General features: G+C 46.2%; 1 protein-coding gene across 1 annotated transcript in view; it reads left to right on the forward strand.

The window, feature by feature from the left end:
• The window catches only part of ALKBH8 (alkB homolog 8, tRNA methyltransferase), a 42,713-nt gene that overhangs the window by 23,118 nt on the left and 1,382 nt on the right, over nt 1–18,213 (forward strand). The window contains exons 8-11 of the mRNA XM_035115569.3: nt 4,125–4,231; nt 7,286–7,437; nt 9,636–9,892; nt 16,617–16,766. Coding sequence (XP_034971460.1) covers nt 4,125–4,231; nt 7,286–7,437; nt 9,636–9,892; nt 16,617–16,766 — 666 coding nt within the window. The remainder of the gene's footprint in view (nt 1–4,124; nt 4,232–7,285; nt 7,438–9,635; nt 9,893–16,616; nt 16,767–18,213) is intronic.

Genomic DNA, 18,213 nt, shown 5'->3' on the forward strand with positions numbered 1-18,213 from the left:
CATGGCCACTGGTCCCATCACCTCCTGGCAAATAGAAGGGGAAGAAATGGAGGCAGTGAGAGATTTTACTTTCTTGGGCTCCTTGATCACTGCAGATGGTGACAGCAGTCACGAAATTAAAAGACGCCTGCTTCTTGGGAGAAAAGCAATGACAAACCTAGACAGCATCTTAAAAAGCAGAGACATCACCTTGCCGACAAAGGTCCGTATAGTTAAAGCTATGGTTTTCCCAGTAGTGATGTATGGAAGTGAGAGCTGGACCATAAAGAAGGCTGATCGCCGAAGAATTGATGCTTTTCAATTATGGTGCTGGAGGAGACTCTTGAGAGTCCCATGGACTGCTAGAAGATCAAACCTATCAATTCTTAAGGAAATCAGCCCTGAGTGCTCCCTGGAAGGACAGATCGTGAAGCTGAGGCTCCAATACTTTGGCCACCTCATGAGAAGAGAAGAATCCTTGGAAAAGACCCTGATGTTGGGAAATGTTGGTTTGTCCAGAGTGGGCGCTCATCTCGCTTTATTGGCCGAGGGAGCCGGCGTATAGCTTCCAGGTCATGTGGCCAGCATGACAAAGCTGCTTCTGGAGAACCAGAGCAGCACACAGAAGCGCCGTTTACCTTCCCACTGGAGTGGTACCTATTTATCTACTTGCATTTTGAAGTGCTTTCGAACTGCTAGGTTGGCAGGAGCTGGGACCGAGCAACGGGAGCTCACCCCGTCACAGGGATTCGAACCGCTGACCTTCTGATCAGCAAGCCCTAGGCTCAGTGGTTTAACCCACAGCGCCACCTGGGTCCCATGTAAGAGCGGAGACATCGATCTATATCTATATCATCTATCTATATATCATCTATCTATCTATCTATCCATCCATCCATCTACTGTATCTATCATCTATCTATCATCTATCTATCTATCTATCTATCTATCTATCTATCTATCTATCTATCTATATCATAGGAGATGTGATAGATAAACAGGTTCCATTTTAATAGAAGTTTAAAATAGATGAGCTGCTGTTCAACCCCCGTGATAGGAGTTTGCAAGCTGTTGAGTCCCCTCAGATCTGCCGAATGAAGAGTTAAGTGTAATCTGGAAGTTGGCCTACTCCTATAGCTGCAGAATTCGATCCAAATAAAGGTATCACTTTGAAGGGCTTCTGTCTCTCTCTCTCTCTCTCTCTCTCTCTCTCTCTCTCTCTCTCTCTCTCTCTCTCTCTCTCTTTCTTTCTTTCTTTCTTTCTTTCTTTCTTTCTTTCTTAAAAATCACATTGCATCCCTTATTCTCCATGCCAATGTTATAGCTATCATATCAAACAACGACTCACTTTCTATATAACCTCTTTAACAATGATTTCCCTCTCCTTTTCTCTCTCTCTCTCTCTCTCTCTTTTTTTGTCTACATGGCCCGCCAAATGCAATTTCACCTCTGTGCAAGCAGCCTCCTGGAACTTTCCTAGCTCTAAGAAATGCCCCTTTCTCTCCCAGCCGCTCTTCTCTTTGAATAGTCTTTTCCCACCCCCACCTTCCCCCCTTTGCATTATTTTGCCTATGCCTTTAGCAGCGGGAGCAGCATTCGGAATGCAAGCGCCTGCTCCGATGTCTATTTAGGCATCTTTGCATGCTCTGCCACGCATTCCCTCGTCACAAACGCTTGCTCCAGCGTCATGTTTACACTGCAGAGTGGTATTATTAGCTTCATGCGTATCGCTCATGCTTTGGAGGGAAGGGCTGGGTGTGAAGACACGCTATTCCGAAGCCCCCTCTTTGAAAGAAACATTGGAAAGGATTGTGCGAGATCAAATATCCAGCATGGCCTCACATAATGTATACACATATAAAAATTTGTATATATAACACGTATTATTGACTGCAGCCCTTGGCGATGCACAATGGGCAAGCTGGAAATTTGATCTTCATTGACTTTGCCACCTCCGAGAATAAAGAAAATGGGTAGAAGCGAAAATAGTAATTGGAAATCGCTCCTGTGGAGGAAAGCTGTCATGAGAGGCGGATTGATTTGGCAGTGGCAGAAGTAGCGCTATTGATTGCGAGTCCTTAGTGAATTAAAAAGAAGACCAGGAGCCTTAATACACCCCCTCTCTTTCCTTTTGTGTCTGTGGGTGTGGGGGGGACGAGAAAAAGAAGTGGCGACTTGGATTGCGCTGCTGGGATAAAGACTTACAAAGAGGCAGGGGGATGCTGTCTGGCTCCTTCGGCGAGCGACCTTGGCAAGGGGTTGCACACTCATCTCGCATTATTGGCCAAGGGAGCCGGCGTATAGCTTCCAGGTCATGTGGCCAGCATGACAAAGCCGCTTCTGGCAAACCAGAGCAGCACATGGAAACGCCATTTACCTTCCCGCTGTAGTGGTTCCTATTTATCTACTTGCATTTTGAAGTGCTTTCGAACTGCTAGGTTGGCAGGAGCTGGGACCAAGCAACGGGAGCTCACCCCGTCACAGGGATTCAAACCGCCGACCTTCTGATCAGCAAGCCCTAGGCTCAGTGGTTTAACCCGCAGCGCCACCTGGGTCCCTATTTATTCTACACATATTGCCACTATAATACCCACTGTCGGAGGCAGCAATGCTTCTAAATACCAGTTGCTACTACACACAGTTCCTACTTACAGGTTTCCCATAAACATCTGGTTGGCTGCTGTGATAAGAAAATGCTGGACTTAGATGGGCCGCTGAATTGATCCAGCAGGTTCCTGGATCATGAAGCAAAGGGGCATTTTGAGTGCTGGTTCCCAGCCATGGCCAATGCTAGGTTGTGCCCCTTCTGGAAAGAGAAAAAGATATTTAATTTCATTTTTTATTTTGCTCCATGTGTTTGTCCGTACAACCTGCAACCCACCAAGTTTTGCAAAGCCCCACCAGCCAGATATGGCAGTCCTTTAAGGGCTTAGTAAGTTTCCTTGTTTTTTGCTGCCTGCCTTGGACTGCAAAACCAGGGGTGATGTCTAGGTCCTGGCAGGCCACACTCAAAGTCAATGAATGGCCAACTAGATGTCTTTGGGAAGCCCACAACCAAGACACGAGGGCAATAGCTCTGTCATGATGTACCCCAGCTACTGGTATTCAGAATCATATTGGCTTTGATCCTGGAAGTAGTATATCATTGTCTTGACTAATAGCCAAGGATAGCCTTGTTCTGTATGAATTTGTCCAAACCTGACAGGAGCATGTCAGCAATAACTCACACGGCTTCAGTTAACTCTTTAGTCAAAGAAGCAAGACAGCTCAGGAGGCCAGGCCTAGTGAGCAAAGCAACTCGTCTCGGTAGAACTTGCTCCTATGAGGCAGTTGTGGGGACTGAAGGTCCCTGCCTTCCCACTGCTCCCTAAGTCTCCCTTCCTAGTTCCTTCCCAAGCAATCTGAGGCTCCTTTGTCTTGCCGGTCTTTGCTCCGCCCTCGCCATACCGCTTTGGATTCTGGGAAACCTGAGGGGAGGGGAGCTGGTCGCAGCAGAAGTGGGGGACAGCCCGGTCTCCTCATGAGCCCGACATATTGCTACCTCTTGGCTCTCCTCCTCTCCAGCCTCTGGTTCTGGAGTGCTCTCTGTCACACACTCTTCCTGCTCACTAAACCCTGTTGCCTCTTCAGCTTCTGCCAGCTCCTCCTCCCAGTCTGCTCCCTCTTCTCCCTCTGACCACTCATGGTTGTCCCACCACCAATCCTCTGGCCCTGAGGCTTCTTCCCTGGGGGGTTCGCCAACTGGTGCCTCCCACCACTGCTCTGCATCCAGCCAGTCTGTCTGTCTGTCTGTCACAAAACACCTTGTAAAATTGTAGGGTGGTAGCTCAGTGGCAGAGCTTCTGCTTTGCATGCAGAAGGTTCCCAGGTTCAATCTCCAACATCTCCAGGTACACCTTGGAATGTCCCATTCCTGAATACCCGGAGAGCCACTGCCAGTCACTGTAGGCAGTATTGAACTTGGTGGACCAATGGCCTGACTCTGTACAAGGCACCTTCTGTGTTCCCAAAGACTCTGTGATTCTGAGTGCAAATGCCTGCTGTCTCCGTACACACACAATCAAAATGCTGATTTCTGCAACAAATCTTGCCTACTTACAGTTAATTCTCAGAAATAACAGGTGATTTCCCCCTCTTTTCCACAGATTGTTATGGATTTCAAACATCCGGATGGACATGCCGCAGCAGTTATGCTGCCTCAGCGTAGCTTGCTGGTAATGTCTGGAGAATCTAGATACCTCTGGACCCATGGGTAGGTGTCAGGGGATTGTTGCGGCTACTCTCAAGTAAAGACGCTCCAGTCCACTCTGTCTTTCAGAGTTTTATTGTGCATATTATTTACAGTGCAGAGATATCAGAAAACATGACTGCCTAGTCCGATTCAGAACCCGGCAATGGCTTCTTCCACGTCTTGGACCAGCATAAAAGCCTGGGCATCCCAAAGCGCCTCCCCCTAGCCCTGCGTGTGGGCGCTCGCCTCAATTTGGGCACCAGAAGGGGCTGCGTTCCTTCTCCTGCCCTTTGGCCTCGCTGCGCTGTCCTTCCTCCTCTGACCAGCTGGCTCGGTGCCTTGGCTCTGACATGTCTGAGAGCCCTCTCTCCATCCCGCTCCATTCCTCATTCCCTCCTCCTGACCCACTGCTAGTGCTGTCACTAGGCGAAGTGCTGGTCAGGATGACTGGGTGAGGGTCCCTTTAAGGAGTCCCCGACAGTAGGTGTTGACATGCATAAAAATGGCAGAGCAGACTGCCAGAAGACTTCCCTTCTTGTTTCTTTAGCAGTCACCAGTTAATAATGATACAGTGGTGCCTCGCTAGACAAATTTAATTCGTTCCACAGGTCAATTCATGTAACGAATTTTTCGTCTAGCGAGTCCCAGTTTCCCATAGGAATGCATTGAAACTTAATCATGCATTCCTATGGGCTCTGGGGGACTGGCGGCGGCATGCGACGGGGCTTCGGAGAAGGTCTCCGAAGCCCCATACGATGCCGGCTGTGTGCGAGGCGGCGGCGGAGAGAAGCTCTCTTCTCCCGGCCGCCACCTCGCCTGCCTTCCCTGGCATGGGGCGTTGAGAGGCGGCAGCGGGAGAAGCTCTTCTTGCTGCCGCCTCCCGCCTGCCTTCCCCAGCATGGGGCGCAGCTTCAGAGACCTCTGAAGCTGCGCCACATGCGGGCTGTGCATGGCAAGGCGGCGGCAGGGAGAAGCTCTTCTCCTCGTCACCGCCTCTCGCCTGGATCGGACAGGCGGCGGGGGGAAGACCTTTGCCTTCTTCCCTCGCTGGTGTTCCGCTGGTCTCTGCTGGTTGCCACTCACTGCTCGCTGCAACTGGCAGAGACCAGCGGAACACAAAGGGGAACCAGCTGCAGCGCGGGAAGAAGGCAAAGGAAGATCAGCTGAGAGGCACTGTCAGCTGTCAGCGCCTCTCAGCTGATCTTCCTTTGCCTTCTTCCCTTGCTACAGCTGGTTCCCCTTTCGCTAGACAAATGCCCCTTTCGCTAGGTTTTGTGATCGGAGGTTTTTTTCCGCAAGACGAAGTGGCGGCCATAGAAAACCTCGTCGTCTTGCGAGGCAACCTTCGATCGCAAAACCTATTTGTTAAGCGAAAGATTCATCTTACAGGGCATTCGTCTAGCGAGGCACCACTGTAATCCATTTGCCGTTTTTTGTTTATTTGCAGCAGGGCTAGGGAGTCTGTGGTCCTCCAAATGATCCTGGACTCCGGGGCTGGTGGGAGTCGGAGTCCAACAACAGCTGGAAAACCACAGGTTCTCCACTAATGAGCTAGAAGAATAAAGGTGATAGGCAGGGAGATATCAGACTATGACGTTGGCCCTTTGAAGATATGCCTATTTAAGTTGGCTTTAGAAACCAGGCTAGTTGTTTAAAGATAACTGAAAAATGGTGAGGTGGTGTGCACGGGTATGTGGTTTTTAGGTCTGCTTTGTTCAAACTCGCAAAGCAATGATATGATTTGCTGCAGTTTATTCTGCCACAGCTGAACTCGGCTTAGCAACGTAGAAGTCAATAACAGGCTGAGCGTTTGTCTTGCTGGGAGTCAAGTGCCGACGACTTTTCAAGTCAGCAATTCTGATGGGCTCTCAACTAGTCCCCTGGACAGATATACCGCCCCTCCATGGCAAATTCTGCATTAATGAAGCTCATTTGTCAAGTTGAGGGGGGGAAAGTCTGGACGTGAGAAAGATTTGGAGTTTTGCAGGATTTCCCTGAGGAAGCTCAAACAGACTGTAGAGGGAGACTTGGGCAACATAGTTCCCAAGATTCCTTTTCCTGTACCAGACAGATTTGTTTATTATGTTAAGATCCCACCAATCCTCCAAGGTGCTCAAGAATAGTATTTATGGATCTTTCCTCCCACTTTCATTCTCTCAGCAACCGTGTGAGGTAGATTAAATAGAGAGGCAGTGTATTGCCCAAAGAGAACAACATGGCTGATCAGGGATTTGAACCCAGGCTCCTTTGAGGCACTATCCTGGGCATTGCCCTTGCTCAGAAAGGTCTGCATTGTGGGCGTTTTCCTTATCAATATCAGGGTCCGTAAATAATGTCAGCAAATGAGGTATGCAGATCCAAGAGGGACTTGCAGCAATGTGTTGTGGTGCAGAGCAATTCGTTATAGAACAGAACAGAATAGAATAGATTAAATCTTTATTGTCATTGTCTCCTTGCGGGAACAACGAAATTTCTCAGTTGTTATATCAACTCAAATAAGACACCCCACATAAATTAAAATACTCATAAATGCAATAAATGCAAAGTACAGAACAATATAACAAATAAATGAGATGACTTCAGAGTCCAGAGTTTCCATTTGGGGCCAAGATTGCTCTAGGAAAGAAACTGTTCTTGATACAGCTCGTTCTCGCCTTCATTGTTCTATATCTCCATCCTGATGGCAGGAGCTCAAAGAAGCGATGACCAGGATGCAGTGGATCTCTTGATATATCTAATGCCTTCCTGTGGCACCTGATAGATAGATGGTATAGCCCGGCAATGTCATAGTCTCGAACTCTGAAGAGCAGGAGGAACCAGCTGTCTCTGGGGGGGCTGTTGTACCCCCAACTGGGGAATCAGGCCAATCTCCTGATGCCATGTTTCAAGAGCTGGTGGTCCGAAACCTGCAGAGCCTGAGATTGGTTGTTCCTCCCCCCCCACACACACACCTGGTACATAGACATTTAGACACTTGTCTCAGTATCTCGCAGGTTTTCATGAACCATTTCATCTAATATGTTTGTCATGTTAGATGATAATAATAATAATCCTAGCTTCTGTTTTGTTTTCAAGCATCACACCTAGGAAGTTTGACATTGTTCAAGCATCTGAAGGACAGAAAATTGGAGCCGTCACTGCTGACATTGGAGATTTAACCTTGAAGAAGAGAGGGGAAAGGACATCTTTCACTTTCAGAAAAGTGAGGAGAAGCCCTTGCAATTGCTGTAAGCTATTCAGTTATTCAGACACAAACAATGGAGCTTGTGGGGTCCCACTCCTTTAAGGCTATGCTTCTTCCCACTCAGCCCTCAGCTCTTAAAGGCACGGCTGGATTAACTGCTCCTCGTTAAACGTTGTCTTGCTGAGGCTGCAACATCTTGGGACGCTTACCACATATTGCAGCAGTAGCCAATGTGGTATCCTGCAGATGTTGCGGACTGCATCTCTGGCCTTCCTCACCACTGACCATGCTGCCAGGGGCTGATGGGTGTTGTAGTACGGCAACATCTGGAGGGCACCATATAGTCTATCCCTCCTGTATCAGGAATGTCAGCCACTCGTCTCTGGGCTGTCCTGGCCTCCAGCTGTGGAACAAACTGTCTTGGCAATATGGGAGCCCCACTTTGGGCAAAGGAATAAACTAGGGCTGAGTGGAAGGCCTATGAGAGCTACAGCCTGCAGTAGGCGCACTTCTTCCCTCCTCTCTGGATATTCTTGCCAACCGTGTCCTAGGGCATGACCACTGACGACCACTTCATTCCTACTAGTCCCATTCTCCTCCCCACTCCCAGGACTCTCAACTTGCCATGGTGCACCCAGGGCTGACCCATTTCCTCTGCAACCCTTAATGCTGTCCCTTCCAAAGCCCACCCTCTCTGATTGGTTGGGTGGAGCAGCAGCAGGTGAGCGGTTAGATTCCTGCCCTTTTGACTGGGTCTGTTGCACTACAGGGCTTTTATTCCTTGGTTGGTCTGCTGCGGCTGCACAATATTGATTTCACCTGGAAATAACCTTTTTTGTTGTTGTTGTTGTTTCCTTTTAAAAACAAACCACTACCCCTTCTTCTTGACTAGTGACAAATTTGTCTTTGAAAGTTCAGCAGGAGTAAGCAATATTTCCCACCTTTTAGCTCCCAGAAAGCATTCCTGTGGCCAAAGAACACCCTTTAGCACAGAACGAGCACCTTAATCAAAGTAAGACTTTTGAGTTCCGACTCAATATTTCCGACAGTTTCACACAAACAATCTGATCAATGTCTTCCGAGAGAAAAGAAGACTTTTGATTTGCTTCTTATGGTGTAAACTTTGGGGATTGCTGTTAAGGTTTATTGCCACAAACCTTAGGAGGGTGGTTCTATGTACTCACCCAATATAAGTTTGGGCTTTTTGTTGCTGGTGCCACACCATGCCCTGAAGCATCCTCTCTTCACCCTTATTTAAACTTGTACAATGCAGTTGTACCATTTTTGCATGCAATGTGGTGCAGATATAGCATGGAAACCATGGTTTGCAAATTGAGATCCAGCCTAGGGGCATGCACTCACTCTCCTCCCCTGCTTCCCTCCCCAAAGAGAAGTCTTCCCTCCCTTCCTATCTCACCATTAAAAGTTTTGAAAAGTTATTTGTGCACTGGTGCTAACTATGCAACAGTTTGTTCTAACCATGGTTCTCTTTTGAGCTAGAATTTGGTTTTTATGGTTTCACATGAACCATTAACTTCGGTGCAATGTAACTCTAAACCATGGTTAATGTTGACAGTTATATGCAGGCATGCAAAGTGAGTCTTTGTAATCATGCTTATAGGGTTGCTGGTCTTCCGTTCAAGTAGAAGCCCCTTACACCTTGAGAGATGGCACTCCAAAAGATCCCCAGAATTTTGGAGGGTGCAAAGGGGGCTCAAAGTACAAGGGGTAGGATCTGGAAAGCTCCTATGCATGGGTAGAATACTTCTAGTGTTTTTGGATCCTGGCTGTAGTGTTTTTCAGATACAGTTCCTAGGATGTAAACCTAGGTCTAGTAACTACTCTGCCCATACCATAGTTGCAGTCTGATCCTCTTCAGAGTATCTCAGTTTAAACCAAGATATACCATTTAGTTCATTGTTTCCCAAACTTGAGTCTCCAGCTAGCTAGCAAGACCAGTGGATGATGGGATGATGGGCCTGGAGAGACCCAAGTTTGGGAAACACTGATTTAGTTCATCAAATGTATAGTATAAGATCACTAACTAGGTAGTAGATGAAGGGTGTGCCATTTTAAATTCAATTCAATTCAATTTTAAAGCTGAAACTCAAAATGTGCAATTCGGTTTGCGGTTTTCAGAATTCTCTGTTACGTGGTTGCAATCCAAAATGGACTGCTCTGGTTTGGAGCACTGTGTTCTGTTTACGGACAAATAAATCCTTATCCTTTCCTACCCTGTAGCTTATCCTTCTGTGTGTGACAGTCAGCGTAAGGACACAGAGCCCTCCTTCCCGGACAGTGAGAGAGAAGCCTCGAAGCTAGAAGAAAAGTATGTCCATGAGGTGTATGAAGGGATTGCCACGCACTTCAGTAGCACAAGACACAGTCCATGGCCGCGAGTCATTGAATTCCTGAGGACTTTGCCATGTGGGGCTGTTGTGGCTGATGTCGGCTGTGGCAACGGAAAGTATTTAGGAGTCCGCAAAGACTTACATATGGTAAGGAACTATGTGATTTCAGTCCTCCTTGCTTTGAAGGGGATATCAGGATTGCATCTCCTATGACATTTTCCCTGCATGTAAAGCTTTCACCCCCTTTTTCTTTTTCTTTCTCCTCCTTTCCCTTCCCTCCCAAAAAGGTCCCACAAAGTGACTTACAACACAGTAGTTGAGGCTGGAATCAGGCGGAGGAGCCTGTGACTAATGTTTCCAATCCCTTTTATTTGGCTTTGGAAGGTCACCTGAGTTGAGCCAATATTCAAACAGGCCATTCAAAATGATAGAGAGTTCCTAAAGCCCAATAAAGCCGTCGTAACAATTGTGGCATGTGTCAGAACCAGGCCAGGGTTGTGGGTGGCCGAATCTGGAACTGGAGCATGTGCTTGCCATCACGGTGGGATCCTGGCTGGCAGTTGCTGGCACTGGCTGTAATGCACTCGGTTGCAAATTACGGATGTGGAGAGGCAGATTGGCACTCGCTTTTGAGATGAATAAAAATGAACAGTATCCCTTTATCTTTGAGTGAACTCGTTCCCTCCTCCTTTCAATCGCAGTGCTGCTTTCCATGGTCCTGAAACTCTTGGTTTCTCTTTCTTGTCCAGGGTTCACCAGCACACAGCCAGCAGGGGCAGCTGTAGCATCTTGCCTCCTGGTGGGGACAGAGATATGGATCAGGACACTTATACTACCTGCCATTACCACCAGTGTTTCACATCACCGCTCCCTGTAGAAGCCCATCAAGCCTGTGCAGAAACAATTGTGCCAGCTTCTTAGGCTTGGCCATAGACCTAGACTTCTGCAGCTTTGGGTTCCAGCTGGGGATCCCCCTGAAATTGTGCCACCCAGTCCCATCTTGGTTTTTTCCACTGCCTTGAAGTTTTTCCTCTCAAGTCCTGAAACTGCTGCGTCTGTATTTTGACAACTAAATTTTGCCATTACAAGCCTAACCGGCTTGGCCGACTGTGCCTGGATTCATGCTATATTACCATACAATGATCCCTGAGGTTATGTGTAATAATCCCAAGAAAAGTCAAGAAAATGTGATAGCACAGAGAGCAAAATTCCATCCCCCCACCCCCTTTCATGCAGTGCTTGAAGATTAAAACCCCAGGAGAGCTGCTTCAGCTGTAGAGTACTTTTCACAGTTGCTGTTCAAAATACAAAGCCAGAGGGAAAAAAAGACAAAGTAGAGCAAGGGTAATCTGTGGCCTTTCACATTTTGATGGACTTTGACCCCCCCACAATCCCTGACCGCTGGTTGAGGTCTCCTGAAGGGCACAGGTTCCCTACTCTTGCTCCCAGAGCAAAGGTGACCAATTTCTGTTTTCTCAGGAACCACATTGCCTTCCAAACCATCATCAAGTCAATGGCAACTAGCGGTAAGAGCTTCATAGCTCTAATAAAAAGGAGCTTAGGCATTGCCAAGGAATTAAATGCACAGTTCAGAGACGTGAAACATGACATTATGGAAGAGAATCCCTCTCTTTCATTGCCACACTGGGGGCGAAATGTTAACCCCACACTGATTAAAAGTAGGTAGATTGCCAGGGGCCAGGTAAAATTGCTTTGTAGGGCAGGTATGGCCCCATGGATTGTGGGTTGGCCACCCCTGCTTTAGAGCACAAAGCCTACATGCACAAATGGGTTTCTCTAGTCTTCTTTCGGGTTTCCTTAGTTTGGAATATTCCAGGAACTTTAATCAGCTCAGCACATAGTGAAACTATGGAACGTACTCCCACAGGGAGCAGTGATGACCGCTAACCTAGATGGCTTTAAAGGACAGATGCACGAAGGGAAGGGTAATCAATGGGCTACTTGCCATTTTGACTATTTTTTTCTGCCTCCACAGTTAGATGTGGCAATGCTTCTGAATACTACTTGCTGGAAACCACAGGGGTAGAGAGTGCTTGAAGCTCTTGTGCCTGAATCCTGCTTTTGGGTTTCCCACAGGTACCTGGTCAGCCACTATCAGAATACAGTTCTGGACTGGACAGGCCATTGGCCTGATCCAGCAGGCTGTTCTGATGTTTAATCATAGAATCATAGAGTTGGAAGAGACCACAAGAGCCATCCAGTCCAACCCCCTGCAAAGCAGGAAACACCATCTGTCAAGGACCTCCAAAGAAGAGACTCCACCACACTTGGTAGCAAATTCCACTGCCGAACAGCTCTTACTGTCAGGAAGTTCTTCCTAATGTTTAGGTGGAATCTTCTTTCTTGTAGCTTGAATCCATTGCTCCATGTCTGCTACTCTGGAGCAGCAGAAAACAACCTTTCACCCTCTTCTATATGACATCCTTTTATATATTTGAACATGGCTATCAATAACCCCTTAACCTTCTCTTCTCCAGGCTAAACATGCCCAGCTCCCTAAGCCGTTCCTCATAAGGCATTGTTTCCAGGCCTTTGATCATTTTGGTTGCCCTCCTCTGGACACGTTCCAGCTTGTCAACATATCTGAAGTCTTCCACTGGCCTACCTCTCATGATGGTGGCATATTTTGCTTCTGCCAGTGTAGCAGGTCTTCTACCAAATCCTATGACATCTCAGCTGATAGACCCTAGCCTTAAGATTGCTCCCTATGAGTAAAAAAGGGTTACCTGGCACACAATTCGAAAGCCGCTTTTAGACAGCAAGCAAACCACAAGCTGACTTGCTCCTGAAGAAGCCAAGGGGAGCTTTGTTGTTGCTTAACTTTCTCCCTCTTTGCAGCAATCCGTCATTAAGATTTGTCTCTCCAGCAAGCTCTTTCATTCAGGAACTGGCGTCTGCAATGTAGTTAATATCCCAAATCAACTAATAATTATTTTCAGGCTACAACATTCAGGCATAAACACGCCCACTTATAAATCAGTAGATTCCTTCTGGTTAAAAATAAATTGCCTGAAGCCAGATGCATTATAATTCCAGACAGGGAATTATAATAGGAACTTTTATTTTATCAGTGAGCAGAAAGAACAGAGATAAACATGCCTGCCAATTATAACGATGATGATAATAAACATACACCAGGTTGCTCTGGTATTATTGCAGCATGCCCGGCAACATCACAATGACTTGCTTCATAAATTTGGTGTGGCTTCAGCTTGGATCTGAATCGTTTGACAGAGTGTCTGAGAAATGGCCAAAGGAGTGTTGAAATTACCAAGAGATTTTTGAGAGAGACCCTTGGGGGTTTGGAAGCTACATTGCTACATTGGCCAAAAGGCAAATGTGGATTTGGGATGATGGGAACCTCACACATCCTTTCAATCAAAGTATTGCTTTATTAGCCAGCGAAAAGGGAACATATCTTGCAGATAAAGGACTCAAAACAGCAGGCAGATGAAAAAAAAGCCAAAAATAAAAATAGGGAGCCCACTGGGTATATGACACAATTCTCCTTTTTGTGGCGATGAGAGATGGCCTTCTCGTTTTTAGACGCAGCCCCTTCTCTCTGAAAGGTGACGCGGCAGCTCTCTGTGAGGGAAAACAAAACACTACGTGAAAGAAATGTTAAAGGTCTGACTCAGAACAAGTGAAGCAAGGGAATTTCTTTCTCCTTTCTCTGCCTCGCACCGTGGCTGCATGCTGTCATCTTTCTTGCTGTGTTTGTATGAATTTGCCCGAATTTAATTTGCTTCCTCGAGACTCTCATGCTATTAGTTATAGCTGAGATGTTTCTCTAGGGAGCCACATAATTTCATTTGGTGGCTGGGTTTCAAAACTAGATGTAGTTCTCTCTCCATCAGCTTTCTGATGAGTCGCATCAATCAGGTTTCAAATGGACTTAAATGATCTAATTCCACCAGGAGGAGTCAGTTATTGTGAGGTAAAGCAAAAATGACCACAGTGTCCTGTGGTTCTTTTTGTTCCCTGAGCTTGGGGAGATAATCAGCATCTTGTGGATTGCAGGCTCCCTAATAATTATTATATTTTGCATCTTCCTATCTCCGTTGCCAACCTGGTAATAGAAATAAATTTGGCCACTGCAAAAATATGGCTCTATTCTAGGGTGAAGCCATGGCACTTTGGTTTCTTTCCTTCACAGCCTCAAGAAATGCGGACAGGAAGAACAGAACAGCTCCTAAGATTCTTTGGGGAAAGCCATGGGGGACCATGTGTTGAGATTCCTGCATTTCAGGGGGTTGGACGAGATGATTCTTCCAACTCTATGATTCTGTGACTGTTTAAAGTACTGCTTCAAATGTACGGTGTGGATGTGAGGCAAAGGCACTCTGCAGATGCTCAGGAGTCTTCATCTTTATTACTTCACCAGCTGCAAGGCTAAATGTTGGGATTTCAGACGGGATGATGGGCTGAGCCAGATGAAACCTTGGTTCACATAAGCATGGGGGGGGGGAGAGAATGAGTTAATTAAAATGATATGAAAGTGCCTCTGATAATCCAGTAAGATCATTACACCTTCTTAGCAACTCGTAATTATCTGTGTCCAGTCATTATGGGCATGCCTGCAGCTCCCATCGTATTATTTATATCAAATGCAAATTTAATCTGAAGCCCGTGTAGCCTTTGCAGTTTCTTCTTTGCATCTCAATCGAGGTAGGCAACGCTTCCGGGTCTCTCCCCCCGCCCCAGTGCAAGATCTAATCTTTTGTTTTGGGCAGTCGTGGATTTGCTTTAATACATAGGACATTACAAGTAAGCCCGACTTCACAATTATTTGATATAATTTAGATGCAAATTAGGAACCTCATATTCTGCTGGTCGTAGGCTTTCTTCCTCTTGGTTAGCTTAGCTGCAGCTCATTACATTTCATCAGAGTACAGTGTTGCCTCTTTTCAAGGTCACTCCAGTACGTATTGTCTTTTTGATTGAATTCCTGCTTCCCAGTCAATTTATACTGTACACATTTGGGACAGAGTGTGATTGAAATCGGAAGAATCATAGAATCATAGAGTTGGAAGAGACCACAAGGGCCATCCAGTCCAACCCCCTGCCAAGCAGGAAACACCTTCAAAGCATTCTTGACATATGCCTGTCAAGCCTCTGCTTAAAGACCTCCACAGAAGGAGGCTCCGCCACACTCCTTGGTAGCAAATTCCACTCCTGAACATCTCTTACTGTCAGGAAGTTCTTCCTAATGTTTAGGTGGAATCTTCTTTCTTGTAGTTTGAATCCATTGCTCCGTGTCCGCTTCTTTGGAGCAGCAGAAAACATCCTTTCTCCTTCCTCTATATGACATCCTTTTATATATTTGAACATGGCTATCATATCACCCCTTCACCTTCTCTTCTCCGGGCTAAACATACCCAGCTCCCTAAGCCGTTCCTCATAAGGCATCGTTTCCAGGCCTTTGACCATTTTGGTTGCCCTCCTCTGGACATGTTCCAGCTTGTCAGTATCCGTCTTGAACTGTGGTGCCCAGAACTGGACACACTACTCCAGGTGAGGTCTGACCAGAGCAGAATACAGTGGTACTATTACTTCCCTTGATCTATATGCTGTACTCCTATTGATGCAGCCCAGAATTGCATTGGCTTTTTTAGCTGCTGCATCACACTGTTGACTCATGTCAAGTTTGTGGGTACCAAGACTCCTAGAATTGTGCCTCTTCTTTTAATCACGGAAGGTGGACACAGATACAGTCAATGAAGCACTAACTTTCTCCTCTTTTCAGTTGCTTGTTTGCACATGGGACCCTTTTATAGAATTGTTCATAGACTTCTAGAGTTGGAAGGGACCCTGAACATCAACTAGTTCAAGCCCTTGCAATGCAGGAACAGGCATCTGTCCTATACAGGGATCAAACTGCAACCTTGGTGTTGTTAGCACCAAGCTTTTAACCAGCTGAGCTATAAGGTTACTTAAACCTTTGAAGCTCATTGGACTCTTAAGTGCTGCGGCTTCATTGGCTAAAATGCCTGTTTGAAGTTGAGTGGTGCCTTAAATTTCTTTCATCTTTCTCAAGATTTCAGGGAGGGAGTCATAGCTCATTGGTAGAACATCTACTGTCCATGCAGAAGGTACCAGCTTCGATCCACAGCAACTCCAGTTGGGCCTGGGATGGAATATCCCTGTCTGAAACCCTGGAGAACAGCTGGCAATCAACACAGTCAGTTCTGAGCTCAATAGATTATATAAGGCAGTTTCCTGGTAGAAATTGCTGCTGGTCAAAATTTGCCTTGTTTGCAATGCTTTTTAAATTCTTTTTTTTTAATTCTTAAAAAAAAAAAAAGGTGTTACCTTCTACCAAAGGCCAATGACATTTTGAGCAAAGGAAACCGAATTATTTTATTCTGGGAGTAAGGAGCACTTAGCTTTTGACACCCTCTGCAAAATGCAAATAATAATGAACTACTTCACTGGGACCTTGTGAAACAGGAGGCTCAGAAGACAAGACAGCCATCACAGTGCAACATTTCAAAGGAGATGGCATTTCTACCACACATGCTGCAGAAATCCAGAGGTGCCATTTGAGTGTGTCACATCTCGACAGTCCTCTTTTACTCCTCCTTTCTTCAAATTTCTACACAAGTATGCAGTTAAAATTTTGAAGAAGTGAGATCCAACTTTGAGATACTCAATTATTTCTTCCACAGAGGGGGAAAAATGTGCCAGAAATTCAGAATACTTGCAGGCTTTGTTTGCGGGGGTGGGGGTGGGTGGGGAAAATGTCTGAAGGACAGTAGATCTCCTGCCTGTAGGTGATTTTTGCAAAAACCGCATGAAACTTTTGTATGTATCTTGTTAAGAGTGCGATCCTTCCCCTTTTCTCTTGCAGTTTGGCTGTGACCGTAGCTTGACTCTTGTGGACATTTGTGGAGAGAAGGGATTTCAAATCTTTGTGTGCGATGCGCTCAGAGTACCAGTACGAAGCGGCTCATGTGATGCCTGTATCTCCATTGCTGTCATCCACCATTTTTCAACAGTGGTAAGTTAAAACTCTTCCTTACAATTTGTTGCCATATCCTTTACACAGCAGCACTGGATGTCTTACACAGTTGTAACTCGGTTCTTGAATGCCTTGGTACTCGTACGTTTTGGCTCCCAAACGCTGAAAACCTGGAAGTTTGTGAACGTTTTTGAAAGCCAAACATCTGACACGGCTTCTGATTGAGTGCAGGAAGCTCTTGCAGCCAATTGGAAGCTGCACCTTGGTTTTTGACAGTTTTTGGAAGTCGAATGGATTTCCGGAACGGATTACATTCAAGAACCAAGGTACAACTGTACTGGGTCAGATTGCTTGTTCATCTATCTCAGCATTGTCTCTTCTGTTTGTTTTTAAAAGAATTTTTATTAATTTTCACATGAGCACACAAATTAACAAACAGACACACCCACTAACCACTACAAAAACAAAAAAAGATAGAAAGAAAAAAGAAAAAACGACTCCCCTCCCTCCCGTCTTTCGAATTTGTTTTTCCGCCCTTATCCTGCAGTTTCTTTTACCTACTTATTCAAATTCAATTCGTAGGATTTATTTTAGTCCTGCAAGTGTCCTTAGACTTCTACAGTTCCTCTCGATATATTCCACAAATTTACTCCACTCTTTTTGGAACTTTGTTTCTCCCTGATAGCGGATCCCGTGGGTCAACTTAGCTAGTTCTGCATTGTCTCTTCTGAAGGACAGCAGCTTCCCAGGGGCCTCGGGCCAAGACCCATCATTCACTTTGGCTTTCAGTGGCTAAGACTGAGCCGATATGAGCTGGTTTCAGTTGCACTCCCTTTTCCAATGACGGATGGGGCTAGACCATCAGGACACCCATGTTTAACTTCTCAGCCATTAGCTGGCTAAGAGAGCCATCCTATAGCGAGATGAACCAGGGTGGGTGGGGTTAGGATCCAATGGATCTCTGGCTGAGCTGGGAGGTTTCTGGTGCAGCCAAGCTACATTGGCATAACACTCCATTCTTGGCTTAGCCAGAGGTATCTTCCCCATCTAGGCTTAGCTAGGGCCCAGCTGGCTGAGTTGAGCCTGGTGGATTTTAAGCCACCGTAAGCCCTAAAAAGGATGTGTGGAAGGGGTGACTCAGGCTGGATCTTAAGTAGGGCTGGGCAATATCTGGTTTTCAACATCACAATATATCACCAGCTAAACATTGTGATATACTGATATATTACAGTGTCTGAAATAAGGATGGAACTATGTAGAGGCACACACGCACACACACCATAATTTGCAATATATTGCCAGGTCAAAAACTATTAAACCGATATGGACTTCGAACCGGTTTTGGACAATATATTGCCCAGCTCTAACTCCTAAGCCTGTGACCTGGCCACCTAGCATAAATTTAAACCAGCAGAAAAGGTGAGGTCACTCAAACACTCTCTTAAGTGCTTGTTTTCCCTCTGCCAGGCTTAGGCTGGCTCAGTCA

This window comes from Zootoca vivipara, chromosome 4 (genome assembly GCF_965207765.1).
Source record: "Zootoca vivipara chromosome 4, rZooViv2.hap1.1, whole genome shotgun sequence".
In the NCBI taxonomy this organism is placed as follows: Eukaryota; Metazoa; Chordata; class Lepidosauria; order Squamata; family Lacertidae; genus Zootoca; species Zootoca vivipara.